Source organism: Zalophus californianus, chromosome 10, assembly GCF_009762305.2.
Source record: "Zalophus californianus isolate mZalCal1 chromosome 10, mZalCal1.pri.v2, whole genome shotgun sequence".
NCBI classification, from domain to species: Eukaryota; Metazoa; Chordata; class Mammalia; order Carnivora; family Otariidae; genus Zalophus; species Zalophus californianus.
The window spans coordinates 99,101,899-99,116,275 of NC_045604.1; the positions used below are offsets into that span (position 1 = coordinate 99,101,899).

Below are 14,377 nucleotides of genomic sequence, written 5' to 3' on the forward strand. Positions count from 1 at the left end.
TTTGTATTATTGGGCAGACTGTTATTTATTGTGTTGTTCAAGTCCTTTGTCTCCATACTGCTGTCTGGTTGTTTTATCCATTATTGGGATGGGGATACTGAACTCTCCAGTTACTGTTGTAGAGCTGTCTATTCTTCCCTTCAGTTCAGCCAATACCTGCTTCATATATTTTGATGATCTGGTACTAGATATGTAAATGTTTATAATTATGGTATCTTGCTGTATTGAACCTTTAATTAATATAAATTGTCCTTCTTTCTGTCTTACAATCTTTTTAATTTGAAGCCTATTTTGTGTGATATTACTATACCACTCCTGCTCTCTTTTGGCTACTGTTTGCATGGAATATCTTTTTCCCTCCTTTCATTTTCAACCTGCATATGTTTTTGGATATAAAGGAAGGCTCTTATAGATAACATACTGTTGGAGTGTGTGTGTGTGTGTGTGTGTGTGTGTGTGTGTTTAATCCATTCTGGCAATCTCTGATTTTTTTTTGAGTGGAGAGTTTAATCCATTTACATTTAAAGTAATAACTGATAAAAAAAAAGGGGGGGAGGACTTCTGTCATTTTGCTGACAAAGAAGCCTTATAGCTTCTTTGTCAACCCCTCTTAGCATTTTGCAGATATTATTCTGTTGTCTTTCAGCATAATGTTCTAGAATCTTTCATCATTGATGAGCTGTCTGGTGTTATTATTCCTTAGTTTGGTGTCTGCTGATAAACTCAACAATCAATAACTGTTATTAAGTTCATTTTGATAATGCTGTGCGTGCATTAATTCATTTAATTCTTAGAAAAATCCTATGAGTCATTAATACTACTTTTCTTCATATTCTAAGGGAGATATCTCAGGCTAAGAGAGCATAAGCACAATTAGAATTCAATCCCAGATATTTCAGAATACAAATGACATGGTGACCGTGACATCATACTGTCTCTCAAGTGCTACAGAGCAGTCAGACAAGATAGGGAAATGGAGGTAAGTGTCCAATGAGAACAGCGCAGATCCCCACCCCCTCACCAAGAAGCAGTTTCATGGATCTCCTTCAAGGTCAACTCTGAGAAAGTTTTTGCCACATTTAAGACCTTGTACATAATTCAGTGTTGATCACAGACTCCTCTCTCTTGGACATATAAATTTCCAGTCTGTAAAGGGAGAGAAGGAAGAGCTGTCCCTTCCTTGAGCCCTTCTTTCTTGGAGTAGGAAGGGAATTGTGTGTCTCCATTTAGGTCTTATGCAGTGGTCTCCCAACGAAAGCTACTGACAGGATATTTTGCCTTCTGTGATATGTGTGGAACTCATGCTTATCAGAGGCCTGGTTGCTTCCAGTAATTACTTTCAGAGAAAATTGGCATTTTGGTGACATTGCGGAGAGGACTTAGCTCTACTCCAACAAAATTGTAGATGAAGATTGCAATTCCAGAAATTGAGTTTCCAGATTTAAAAACTTTTTAATTGCACTTGGATATATCTAGAATTCAAATGCATTGTTGTAGTTTTGCTTCTCAAAGTGGTTCCTCAGAAAAAAGGAGGCAACTCTGCTCAGCGCTCTGCTGTTGCGGGCAGGCAGGTACACTTGGGAAATCTGTGTGATCTTTGCCTCCTCTTACCCAAAGAACAAACAACACAGCTGTAGCTAGGGTACTCAAGAACAAAATTCATAAATCTGGGAAGTTCAAGTACTACCATAGCACTCTTTTTTTGTGTTCCAAAATCACTTCTCCCTCACACTACCCTGGGATTTCCTCTACTCCGTCCCAGTTCACATGTTCTTCTGAGTTATGAGGAGGCCTGGCAGCCCCTCTTCCGTCCTCTAACCAGTACTTTCCCAGGGGTTTGGTAAGTATTACTGTATGTCTAAACTTAGGAAATAACCAACACTAAGATCATAACTTCTTGAGAGTGTGAAAATTCAAATGAAATGTATGAGTCTTTTTTGGTTAGTGTTCTTTTTTATTTTTGTATTACTCTACTTGGTCCATTGTGTGTGGACTTTTGAGTTTTGGTTGTAATTTTACCCAAAGAAAGGGCTGATCTTGGCCCTCAGCTTCTAGGAGGTGATTTCCAAGCTCTTGGAATGTCCTGCCTGTGAAGAGTATCCTCATTCATCTGGGGGACTTGGACCACACCTGATAGTCTAAGCCTGTTGATTTAGGGTAAGGGCTTTAGACTACACAGTATTTGTTTGACCTTTGGAGGAGCTGGAAACTAAAGTCAGCCACGCTGCAATCAACTATGGCTAGGTGACCAATCCCAATTAAAACTCTGGACACTAATTGGGGTGCCTGGGTGGCTCGTTCACTTAAGCATCCCATTCTTGATCTTGGCTCAGGTCATGATCTCAGGGTTGTGAGATCGAGCCCCACTTAGGGGTCCGTGCTGGGCTTGGAGCCTGCTTAAGATTCTCTCTCCCTCACCCTCTGCCCCTCCACCCTCCTCCCCTTTAAACAACAACAACAAACTCTGGACATCAAGGTTCAGGTGAGCTTCCTAGGTTGGCAGCACTCTGTGCCTATTCTTGCACATCACTGATGGCTGAGATTAGCTCTGATCACTATTCCAGTGAAGGAGGACAACTGGAAACTCCATGCATGGATCTCTCCTAGAGTCCGTCCCATATGGCTCTTCGCTTGGCTGATTTTAATCTGTGTCCTTACGCTGTAGTAAGCCATACTGAGTCTAACAGCTTTCAGTGAATTCTGTGGGCCCTTCTAGTGAATTGTCAAACTGAAGATGGTCTTGGGAACCCCTGAATTTACAACTGGTGACAGAAGTGAGGGTGGTCTTGGGGACTCCTGAACTTTGAAGTGTTATATCTATTTTCAAATCCCAGACTCACCGTTTCTCATGTTTCTTATCTGAAAAGTAGTGGTGACTTTGTTTACAGGGTTATTGTGCTGGCTAAATTAAGTGACAAATGTGAGGTAACTGGAATAGTGCCTTGCCTGTAATAGGCCTTTAATAAGGAGTCTTCCCTAAAGGTGCTGATAATTTGACTTTTCTGTAAAGAATACTGCAGTATCATGTGGAGGAATATTTGCACAAACTCTCTCCAGTGGTGATACTAATCAACAGCTCTTGATTTGCTCTTTTTAGCTCATATGCAGGATTTCCTCCTTATTTTTAACTCTTGGATGTGTAGAACTATGATGCCTTTGAATGATTAGAACTTTCCCTGTAGTTACACAGTATTTATAATTTAAGACCTGGAATAACTTCAGCACAGCATGGTTGAGGCATGAGATTGATAGGCCAAATGGTAAGAATTTTTGGTGTGGCATTTTGAGTTTAAGTAGCTGTAGCTGGCGTTATTCCATATAGACTTCTCTGTATGGAAGATACTGTTGAAACTAATGGGAAGTCAGTTCTTCATCTACAAAAAAAAGAAGAAATGTGCTCACCTAGACTGCCTATGCTATTAGGAACCAGTTAAGATAATGGGAGGAGTATCTCTCACTGTGGCGGTTTTATTTAATTATTATTTTGCCAGAAGGGACAAAAGCTGTGTAAATAAAACAGAACCAATCAGAGGCAGAGCAAGCTAACTGTAGAGGTCTGCATATAAATCTTCTGTTTCCCCTGCATTTGCCTTGAAACAGACAGTCTCTGTTGTGCTGTACTTGGGTAGAGAAATAATAGCATGCTTCTCCTCAGTGTGCTCATTGTTTATACTTCATGTTGAGGAAGGTTGAAGGACGCTAAGAATTTGGAGCCTACAGATGATTTTCTGTAGCTTTTAGATCAGTTAAACAAAGGGAGTTAACTTAGAAATAGGATACTTAAATAAATCCAGGGGTGAAAAAAATCTCTTTCCACTCCAAAATGCCTGAAAGACACCACGGTTATTATTAGTTCTGTCATTTTTCTGGTTTGACAGCTCACAGTGTGTGATAATGTAATGACCATAGGCTCTTGAACACCCACAAATTTGAATCTTGGCTCTTCCACTTACAAAGGATAGGACCTTTGGCATATTTGTTACTACTTAGCTGTTTTAAAGATGAGAATCCAACCACATGAGTTTTGTTACACAAGTGGGTTTGTACATGAGTGGGTTATACAAGCTAGAGAACCAAACATGGTGCCTAGTGCACAGTGGGATGCTTCATAAATGTTGGTCACCACCACTGTTGTGCAGGTCTTCCCCTTTCCTCCCCCCATGTTTGTTGGTTTGGGTTGTTGATAAGATGCTCTTCCCTTGCTTTGAGAGATTGGTCATTACTATTTTACATTTTGTTTTTTAGTTTTATAAAAATTCTACATAGACAATTTAAAAAGTCAAAGTTTATTACAAAAATCAGCAGTTCCCTGTGTTTTCCTCAAACATAGCTCCTTTTCCTCCTCTCAAGCAACAACCACTTTCAACTTTGGGGTGATTATTTTGGTATTTGTCTTTATATCTCTAAATTACATACTTAATATTGCTGCTTTTCATTGTTTTTTCTCATTGTCTCTTTATACTATGGAAGATGAGATGAGGCTCTCCCCTACCTTTGCTCATCACACCCTTTCCTGTTCTCCCACTTTTGCAATGTATGCATAGCATAGTTCTATGCATTATATGACCAAATGAACACTCTTCACTGTTAAGCAGTGCAGTCTCCTATGATTGCTGTTTGTTTCCAGCATACCTTTTGGTTTCCTTGGAGTTAATATTGATCTTATTTTTTCTTTGTCTAGATCTCTGCCACCTGTATCTCCTCTCAGACTTTCAGATGTGTTGGGTTCTCTATCATGTTCATCTGTTTATTTAAAAAAATTTTTTAAACTATTTTAATTCAAGTAATTAACATATATTATTGGTTTCAGAGGTACAGGTCTGTGATTCATCAGTCTTATATAATACCCAGTGCTCATTACATCATATGCCCTCCTTAACGCCCATCACCCAGTTACCCCATCCCTCCACCTCCCTCCCCTCCAACAATCCTCAGTTTGTTTCCTATGATTGAGTCTCTTATTGTTTGTCTCCTCTCTGGTTTCATCTTGTTTTTATTTTTTCCTCTCTTCCCCGATGATCCTCTGTTTTGTTTCTTAAATTCCACATCATTGAGATCATATGATAATTGTCTTTCTCTGATTGACTTATTTCACTTAGCATAATACCCTCTAGTTCTATCCACGTCATTGCAAATGGCAAGATTTCATTTTTTTGATGGCTGTGTAATATTCCATTGTATAAATATACCACATTTTCTTTATCCATTCATCTGTCGATGGACATCTGGGCTCTTTTTCGTAGTCTGGCTATTGTGGAAATTGCTGCTATAAACATTGGGGTGCAGGTGCCCCTTTGGATCACTACATTTGTATCTTTGGGGCAAATACCCAGCAGTACAATTGCTGGGTTATCCGGTAGCTCTATTTTCAACTTTTTGAGGAACCTCCATACTGTTTTCCAGAGTGGCTGCACCAATTTGCATTCCCACCCAAGAGTGTAAGAGGGTTCCCCTGTCTCCGCATCCCCGCCAACATCTGTCGTTTCCTGACTTGTTAATCTTAGCCATTCTGACTGGTGTGAGGTGGTATTGCATTGTGGTTTTGATTTGTATTTCCCTGATGCCGAGTGATGTCATGTTCATCTTTTTAAAGGAATCTCCCCAGAGGCACTTTCTGACCCACCTGCTTTGGACACACAGCTGTCATACTGGGACTTCCTTGAGCTCTCTCTTGTGTGGGATGTCTTGTTTTGGGGATCCCTGAATCATTCAGATGAAACATCCTCCAGTAGAGTCCTGAGAAGGGTTATGTGGGAGGTCCAATTTATTGAGAACTTAAATGTCTAAAAATGTTTTTATTCTCCCTACACACTTGATTGATAGTTTTGCTGGGTATGGAATTCTAAGTTGCATACTTGCCCCTGTGCAGTTGGAGCCACTGTCTGAGCTTCCACTGTGGTTGTTGAGCACTGAAGGCATTCTGATCCTTAATCCTTTGTGTATGACCATTTTTCCCTTGTTAGGATTTCCTTTTGTCTCCACTGTTTGAAATTTCACTGAGATGTGCCTCAGGCAGTGTGTCTATTCTTATCCTTTGTGCACCCCTTTAATCTGGAAACTCATGCCCCTGACTTCATAAATTTTTTTTCCAGAATTATTTCACTGAGGATTTCCTCCTTCCTATTTTTTCTCCTTTCTTTCAAAAACTGGTGTTATTTTAAAATTGGGTCTCTTGGGCTAGTCCTTTAGTTTTTTATTTCTTTCTTTAGTACCTTCTCTCCTGTTTAGGAAATTCTCTTGAATTTTTTTTCTTAACTTTCCTGTGAATCTTTCATCTTTGCTCCCGTAGTTTTAAAGTCTAAGGTTCTTTTCATTCCTTGAGTGTTTCTTTTTATAGGGTAACTTTTTTTATGGATACAGTATTGTCTCATTTCTCTGAGGATAGTTGTTTTAGTTTAGTTGTTTGGGGTTTCATTTTGTTTGCTGTTTTCTTGCCTACGCTCTGTTTACTCTGTTACTCTTTTCCTTTGGTTTACTTTTAGTTCTCTTGTTAGAAGTTTTCTTCACATGTTCACTAGTTGTCTGCTCATATTTAAGTGGGAAACTAAAAAACGTATTAAAGTCCTAAGTGTGTGGACTGGGCTTGACTTTATCTTAGAGAAATCTAGCTGAGTCATTTCCTTAGGAAAACCCAAATAGTACTTTTCAGTCAGTCCTCTTAGGCTGGCCAGAAGGGTCTCCTGTTTTTCCCCAGGCTGCATGACCATCAGAGGTGGGGAAGTGGGCAGGGATTAGGGCTGTTCTGAACTCTCATTTCTGTTTTCAGCTCTGCCTGTACCCCCTATGGATTTTCCATGGATTTTCTCTCTTACTGTCTTGTGAGAATAAATCTGTCTTCTGCTGGGGAGGGTGGTGGGTAGGTTGGGCAGCTGCTCAGCTCTGTGTATTGCAGGGTGTGGAGGAACTTGGGATTCTAACAGTTTCTTACACAGAATATAAATCTATCTTTGGGGCTTTTTTGGGGGTGCAGGGAGTTGGTGCTTCTTCTACCCCTACTTCCGGAGGTGACTGGTACCACCAGTTTCCAGGCCTTTGGGGAATTCTGAGGCATAAATCGGGTCGAATCTTGGATTTTTCTACTCGTTAGCTTCAGATGCGGTTCTCTTGGGTCTGCTGAGCCAGTTATTGCTAAAAGTTTGATACTGTTTTCTCCTCTCCTGATCTCTTTGCTTTTACAGGTTTATATATCTTTTAGATATACCTTTAGTGTCACTCGAGTGGGATTTCAAGAAGTGAAGTACATGCATGTGTTTAATCTGTCATCTTTGACAGAATCTTTTTAAACATTAAAATAATAAAGAATCTACTTGTCATTATTCTGTTCAATGAAATTTTCCCTCTGTGAAAGAGAGAAAATAATGAGAACACGACCCTTGATACTGCTGTTTGTTCTGGACGATGGGAGCCCATAGCACTGGCCCATCTGCCGCACAAGGCCACAGATCCTTAGCAGCCTGGCTTTCTCAGCTAGGGCCATACTTTATTGCCCTTGTGGTGTGTTTTTGAGATCATCTGTGACCTTTTGAGTTTATTTATAATTCTGCATAGATTTGCCTCTTCCCTTACTGTTGGATTTGAGGAATTCTTGAAGCAGGGTGACCTCATGTCTCAGCATACTTAACCTCAAATTTTATGATTTGGGGTTTTATTCTTCTGTTTGTGCATCTCTGTCTTTCAGCCATATTTTTCTGCCAGTCATATCAGATTTTGCCCTTTTAGCTTCTGCCTTTTGCCTGAAACAACTTGACTTTTTCTGAGTTATTATTTAGTATTATTCTCAGATTGTCTTGAGAGGGGGCATAAATGGATTCATTTTTGTCTTAGGAGTCTGATGGCATAGTGTTAACAAATTTAAGAGTTAACTGCTGTTCTAGACTGAATATTTATGTCCCTTCAGAATTCACATGTTGGAGACCTAAGCCCCCCAGGGGGTATGTATTCAAGACAAGACCTCTAAGGATATAATTAAGGTTAAATGAAGGTCATAAAGGTGGGGCCCTAATCTGATGGGATTGGTGTCCTCATAAGAAGAGACCCCCTCTCCCCCACTGTGAAGCCACAGTGAGAATGTGGCCATCTACCGGAAGCTTCATCTTCAACTTCTAGCCTCCAGAACTGCAGGAAAACTAGTATCTGCTGTTTAAGCCACCCAGTCTGTGGTATTTTGTTATGGTAGATACCAAACAGCTAATATACCTGCTTTTCTTAGACTTTAGCAATCAGAGTTGTCAGCTGTCAGATGTTAGCTTATAGTTGTCATATTCGTGCACCTGACTTCCTCCATTTTAAACCAGAGTTAGAATTCTGTAGTCGGAGGAAACCAGATCTTAATTGCATTAGGGGTTAGGGAACATAGCAGCCTATAGCAAGTGACATTTTTTTTTTTTAATGAAATCATTGCCATAGTTTTGTGAAAGTTGTGTTTCCAGAGTGTGTGTGTGTGTGTGTGTGTGTGTGTGTGTGTATGTGTGTATACTAGATTGAGATACAAAATATATTTCTTATTGTAAGTTGTGGTGAAAAAATTTTAAGTCTTTTGCTCTAGTTTAAGCTAATCTTTTAGTCCCTGTTAGAATACCCATGGCAAGTGATGATTGGTTGAGTGTGAGGGAAAAGGTAGACCAGGACTGTGGACCCTGCGGAGTCAGACTTTGGAATCCAAAAAGGGACCTAGAGATCTAAAGTCCAAAGGGAGAGGCATAGGGAAGAGGAGAATTCAGTTATCTGTTTCACCCAGCAAGCAAAGCAGAGAGCCCTTAGGAGGACTTTTCTCGTAGCGCCAAGCCCCGGGAGGGGGTGGGAGCGATTTATCACATCTTTCTCTACACTCCAGGAGTGCCTTATGCATAACCTCACTCACTGCACATGCCACATTATATTATAATTATTTTTTTAAATATCTGTGACTGGGCCAAGTCCATAGTTAGCATTCCATAACTTTTAGAGGAGGGAGGAATAAAAGGTAGCCATCATTATTGGCCTCATGTTACTGTCATCCACGGTAATGACACGTTTACTCCTCCACCAGCTGGAGTGTTACCCGATTCCAGTAAGGTGTGAGTAGTGTGCCGCTCCATGAGTCCGCTCTGAAAACAGCACAGTCTTTTATGGAGCCAATAGCAATGGAATCACATTCTCCCTCTCAAGATGTCGGTAGAACAGGTGGAAATTTCCTTCATCATGTGGTCTTCGAGCTTTGTTAAGAGGTAAGGAGAAGGAGGCTAGGCCCTTGTATGTCCTAAGCTCCAGCATAAATGATAAGTCAGATATATTCACAAAGCCAGCAGTATTGATGTTGGGTAGACTGGGCTGGGGAGGTCACTCCAGAAGCAATTCTAATATGTCATGGGCCAAGTTCAGGGGAGTGAGGTCCTGTGGCAGGTGAACTCTCGTCGTCTAAAGGGATTCAGGAAGACTTCCCAGAGCGAAGGGCGTTTATGAAGGGACCTGAGGCATGAGTAGGTGTTAGTCAGACAGAGGGAGTAGAATAGGAATCACGTGAGAGGGCAGTTAGCTCATGAAGAGCCTCCAGATGGAGGCTTGATATTTGCACTGCAGGTTCTCAGGAATGGGGCTCTACTCTGCTGTAGAGTAGATTCTGTAGCTCAGAATCTCAGTCTGCAGAAGGTGGAAGCAGCCAAACCTGGCATCAGAAGACCCATCAGCAGGATGATGGTCGCTGAGTCCCAGAAATGAGGGCCTGTGTTAGGATCGTGTCGGGATGATAGAAATGCTGCTAACGAGGAGTGCATGGGGCCTGACGTTTTTTGGATGTGAGGGGCCCGGGAGGGGTGGGGGCACCTTTGACTCTGGAGTTCTGAGGCTCAGTACCCCGGGATGACTGATTGTTTTCATGGTAGTAGAGAACATTTGAGAGCAGTCTGTCTTGGGAGGGAAAATGATGGGGAGATGTGGATCTTGTATCTTAGATTAGAGTTTTCATAGAGGCCCTTGGGGCACCATTTCAAAGAATGGTCTTGTTAGAAGATAATTTCTCATGATTCATAGATAGACTAAACTTTTCCATTTATTTGGTACTTTTTTCGCACGAGAAACCTCTTAGCTGTTGGGTAAAAAATCAGATGTTATTGAAATTCAGCATATTTTAATATTCTGAATCCAGGAAGCTATACATTTTCAATATTTTTCTCAGCTAGAACACGAAATTGTTATTTCATTTGGTTCATAATCAGGATTTTTTTAGAAGACAGCAGCTTAACGGAACGGTTTTTCTGTTAATAAATCAGGTATCTGCATATTATATATTTACACAAATGAGTTCCAAATAGATGCTTTGAGTCAAAAGCCTTTACCGTTCAATTAGTAATTCCTTCAGAGCTTCATCAGCTTATTTTCTGGTTTCTTCATTCCTGGTCATTAATCTACAATGACTTTTGAGAAGCAATTTTCTTAAAAGAGTACAAATTGGATTATTCCCCTTTAGTGAATTGAAATTCTTAACAAGGCTTTCCACTAATGAGATATTGTGTCCATGTTAGGTTAAACAGGCTAGTTTGAGCCATTTAGTTAGCATTTCAGAATTAGAAGTCATTGATTAAAGCTTCAGTAATAACTCAAGCACAGTTTAATAATAAAACAGATCCCACTCAGTGCTGCTAACACAACAAGGAAAACTCATACCAAATAAAAAGTGGCAACAACAGGAATTAGAATTACTCGTCCATTAACACATGATAATGCCAAAAAAAAAATTAACCTTCTTTCAGTGATACCGCTAAAGATAAACATGACTTCTTTATTCAGCGCTTGGCTCTTCCTCGTCCAGCATAGCAGCAGTCCCAGCAGTCTTGGGGGAAAAGAAACTCCCCTCTGACTGTCGTTCATTCGGCTTTGATATGGAACCATATCTGGAGCATGAGAGAATTTTCTTTAACTTGATAGGGAGAAAAGAAATCAGGCTTATTTTTGAATTTTTTAAAATATTTATTTGTGTTCCTTTTTTTTAATGGATGTTTTTACTTCTGACCTGACTACACTTTTTCTTTCCAGTTTAAGATTGATAGTGAGTGGTGGACATGGATCGATTATAACCGCTTCCAGGAGCTCGTGCAGGAATATGAAGACAGTGGCGGATCAGCAACTTTTAGCGCAAAGGATTATGTAGCGAAAACCCCTCACTGGGCATTATTTGGTGCCCGTGAAAGGGGCTTTGATCCCAAGGACACAAGACATCAGAGAAAGAACAAATCAAAGCATATTTCCGGATGTTGAGATTATCTGACCATAGGGTACTGAAGGACAAGAACTGATGGCCCCAGAAGTTCTCACCGCCTGCTGTGATTTTTCCAAGGATACCTTACACGAGTTCTATTTCATGTAGAGGGGACGCAAGTCACGTCCCGGGGTTGCTTTCCAGAGCTCAGGCCCTCTCCCGATTTGACTTCTTAGAGGACCACTGTTCCAGGGGAAGGACATGGTCCTTAGAATGGAACCAGGGGCTTTGAATTTTAACTTGTGAGACTCGCTAGAATGTTGTTCCAGGGGGTGTTGTGAGGAATGAACTGGGTTCTTGGCCTTTGTGGATTGTTCCTCCCCAAGGTAAGTGTATCTGCTCCCTCCAGGACCTCCATTCCTTCTTTATATCTTAAGATAACACCTCCCGGGACTCATTCAAGTTGTCATAATTCTTGATTATTTTTAAATACTGCATAGATTACATTAAATTTTTGCTTAGCACCAGCCCTTTCTGAAATTGAATTGGATCTACATGTCCTAGATCTCATTCCATTCTCCTACAAATCGCCGTAGAAGGCCTGAGGGGGCGGTGTTTGCGTCGGAGCCCTCTTCCGTAGGAGGGATGCCCTGGGATGCCATGGGGTAGTCTCACAGACAGACTCCGAGCCCCTGTACACCTTACCCACGGAGCAGCTCCCCATCTTCTGTTCCCTCTTGTAGCCTGGGCTACTTTACACAGTCTGTTTTTAGGGTTCAAGTTTTTTCTCATTGAAAACATCGTTAAATACCTAATAGTTTTTAAAAATATCGTAGTTATTTTTAAAAAAATTCCTTTATCCTAAAAATTTAATTAATAAAATCTTTTGTATAGACTAGAATTTTCTTTTGAGTGTTTATTTTAAAGATGCTTCTAGTCCCGTGGTTCGAAGCCCTATCAGAATCGACCTCTTCTTTATATGTCAGCTATTTTGTAAACCCTCTATTTCCCGCTGAAGTGAAATTCCTAGATAATCTAGCCTGCCTACCCACTCAGTTGAAAACTAGGCTCTGTATTTATATCTAAGTGACATGGGATGGGATGGTGGCAAAGCATCATTGAAATCCTTTGTTCTTCTTGAACCCACCTCATCTTCAGGCTTATGTTTGGTCTCCTCCTGTTCTGGTGACTGAGACAGACAAGAGACAGCAGTGGTGCAGGCCAGTGAGGCAGCATCTCACTGAAACCCAGATGGGTTAGTATTCGCTGAACAGAAATGCAGAAACAACCTGACGTGGGATGAAGTGTTAAAAAGCAAGTGCTCGTGCTGAGGGGGGGCCGGAGGCAGAACATGCAGGGCTTTGGACCAACCTCAGTCTCTTTTTCAACCACAGTAAGGACTTCTGTGAACCCACTTTCCCTCTAAAACAAGGGAAATACAGGCAAAGTGACTAAAATCAATGAATTTTAGAATTTTGACATTTAACCGCATCTTCACAATGAATTGAGAATCATCTGTTAAGAGACAAATCAATAAAATTAACTGTTGACTTCCCATCAGAATCCATGGAGGCCAGGAGGCCGTGGGGCGGCGCCGCGCCCTCAGAGGGCGGAAAGAAAAGGCTTTCAAGCAGCGATCCTTTGCCTCAGTCCTCCTTCAAAACTGCAGGGAGAAGTTAAGACATCTCCAGGTAAACAAAAAGTGAGGGAATTCACCTGCAAACCTGCCCCACAAGGAATACTGAAGGAAGTCCTCCAGGCTCTGATGAAAAGTACCCTGAGCACTAACTCAGAGCCACACGAAGAAGTAAAGAGCACTGGTAAAGGTAACTACATAGGTTTGATAGGAGACCGTTTAAATGTATTTTGGTAACTCCTGCTGTAAAGCAGTAATTACGGCACCGTGCCGCAGGACTTACAATGTGTAAAGATTTAATTTGTAGGACAGTAATAGCACAAAGGGGTGTGGAGGGAACGTAGGCATATACATTTTACATGGGTGAATTTTTTGATATATGAAATATATCTCGATAAAGGTGTAAAAAAAAAAAAAGCAAAACGCAAACCCTGAATATTTATTAAAACCCATATAGCACAAGAGAAGCCTCATAAATCAATGGGAATTTGGAAGAAAAAGTAATTTAGTTCTGGTCTTTATACTAAATACTAGGAAGAGTCAAATGGAAAAAAAAAAAAGCTCCCAAGAAACCTTAGGTGAGAAAGGCCTCTCTTGACCAGGGTTCCCAAACTTTCTCATGCAGGAGGGTCACCTGGAGGACTTGTTAAAACACAGATTCTGGGTCCCACCCCACAGTCTGGTAACTGCAGGTGTGCAGTGGAGGGCAGTATGTTTTCTGACACATTTGTGGTTATACATATGCTGAGAGAGAGCCCACACTTTCAGGACAACTTGTAGATACAAAAACAATGTAAGAACTCCTACAGTTTCGAAAAGTCAAAAACTTCACAGACTATGTTCAAGTATCTAGTAATATGAAACATCACATAAACTAAAAAGACAAATTGGGAAAAATAGTTTGCATGAAATAGGATAGACCAACCCTTAACTCTAAAATCTCATCGTTTCATTTTAAAAATGTTAATAAGACTTGCCTGGTTAAATAAGCAAGGGCTACAGAACATAAAGTTTCATTGATGAGGAAATAGAGTTAGCTGCAAATATGAACAGCTGTTCACTCTCAGCAAAGAGATGCTAATTTTTTTTATCAAATTAGCAAAATGTCTACATCCTATTAAAGTAAAATACAGTTATTGCAAAGGAGTTCAGCAATATATCCCAAGAGCCTGTATTTTTGAAAAACTGATTTAAAGAGAAAAAGAGTTTTATGTTTAAAGGTATTTATTACAGCATTTTTTAGTAGCAAAACTCAGGAAACCTAAATGTAAAATATGCTAGGCATTTAATATTTCTTGAAAGAATGGCGAAGTTGTATTACACCATATTGTGTAGATAATTCATGCTTTCAACAAATGTTTATTAAACCCTGATTGTGTTCCAGTGGCCGAGGATTTGTTGGTAAGTTAAGGAAAAAGAGGGGAACATAATTCTTGCCATTATGATGCTGACATTCACCAAAGACAAAGATTCACACAATAAATGTTAGTCATCAAACACACTGTGGTAAGTGCTATGGAGAGGGACGGTCTCGATGTGAGTGTGTCAGTGGAGAGATTTCCTAGTCA

The 14,377-nt window shown here is 40.5% G+C and overlaps 1 protein-coding gene across 1 annotated transcript in view; it reads left to right on the forward strand.

Moving 5' to 3' along the window:
• The window catches only part of LOC113933655 (S-adenosyl-L-methionine-dependent tRNA 4-demethylwyosine synthase TYW1), a 226,578-nt gene extending 214,517 nt beyond the window's left edge, over positions 1–12,061 (forward strand). Inside the window, exon 16 of the mRNA XM_027614018.2 lies at positions 11,011–12,061. Coding sequence (XP_027469819.1) covers positions 11,011–11,232 — 222 coding nt within the window. The 3' untranslated portion in view covers positions 11,233–12,061. The remainder of the gene's footprint in view (positions 1–11,010) is intronic.
• Positions 12,062–14,377: the final 2,316 nt, after the last annotated feature.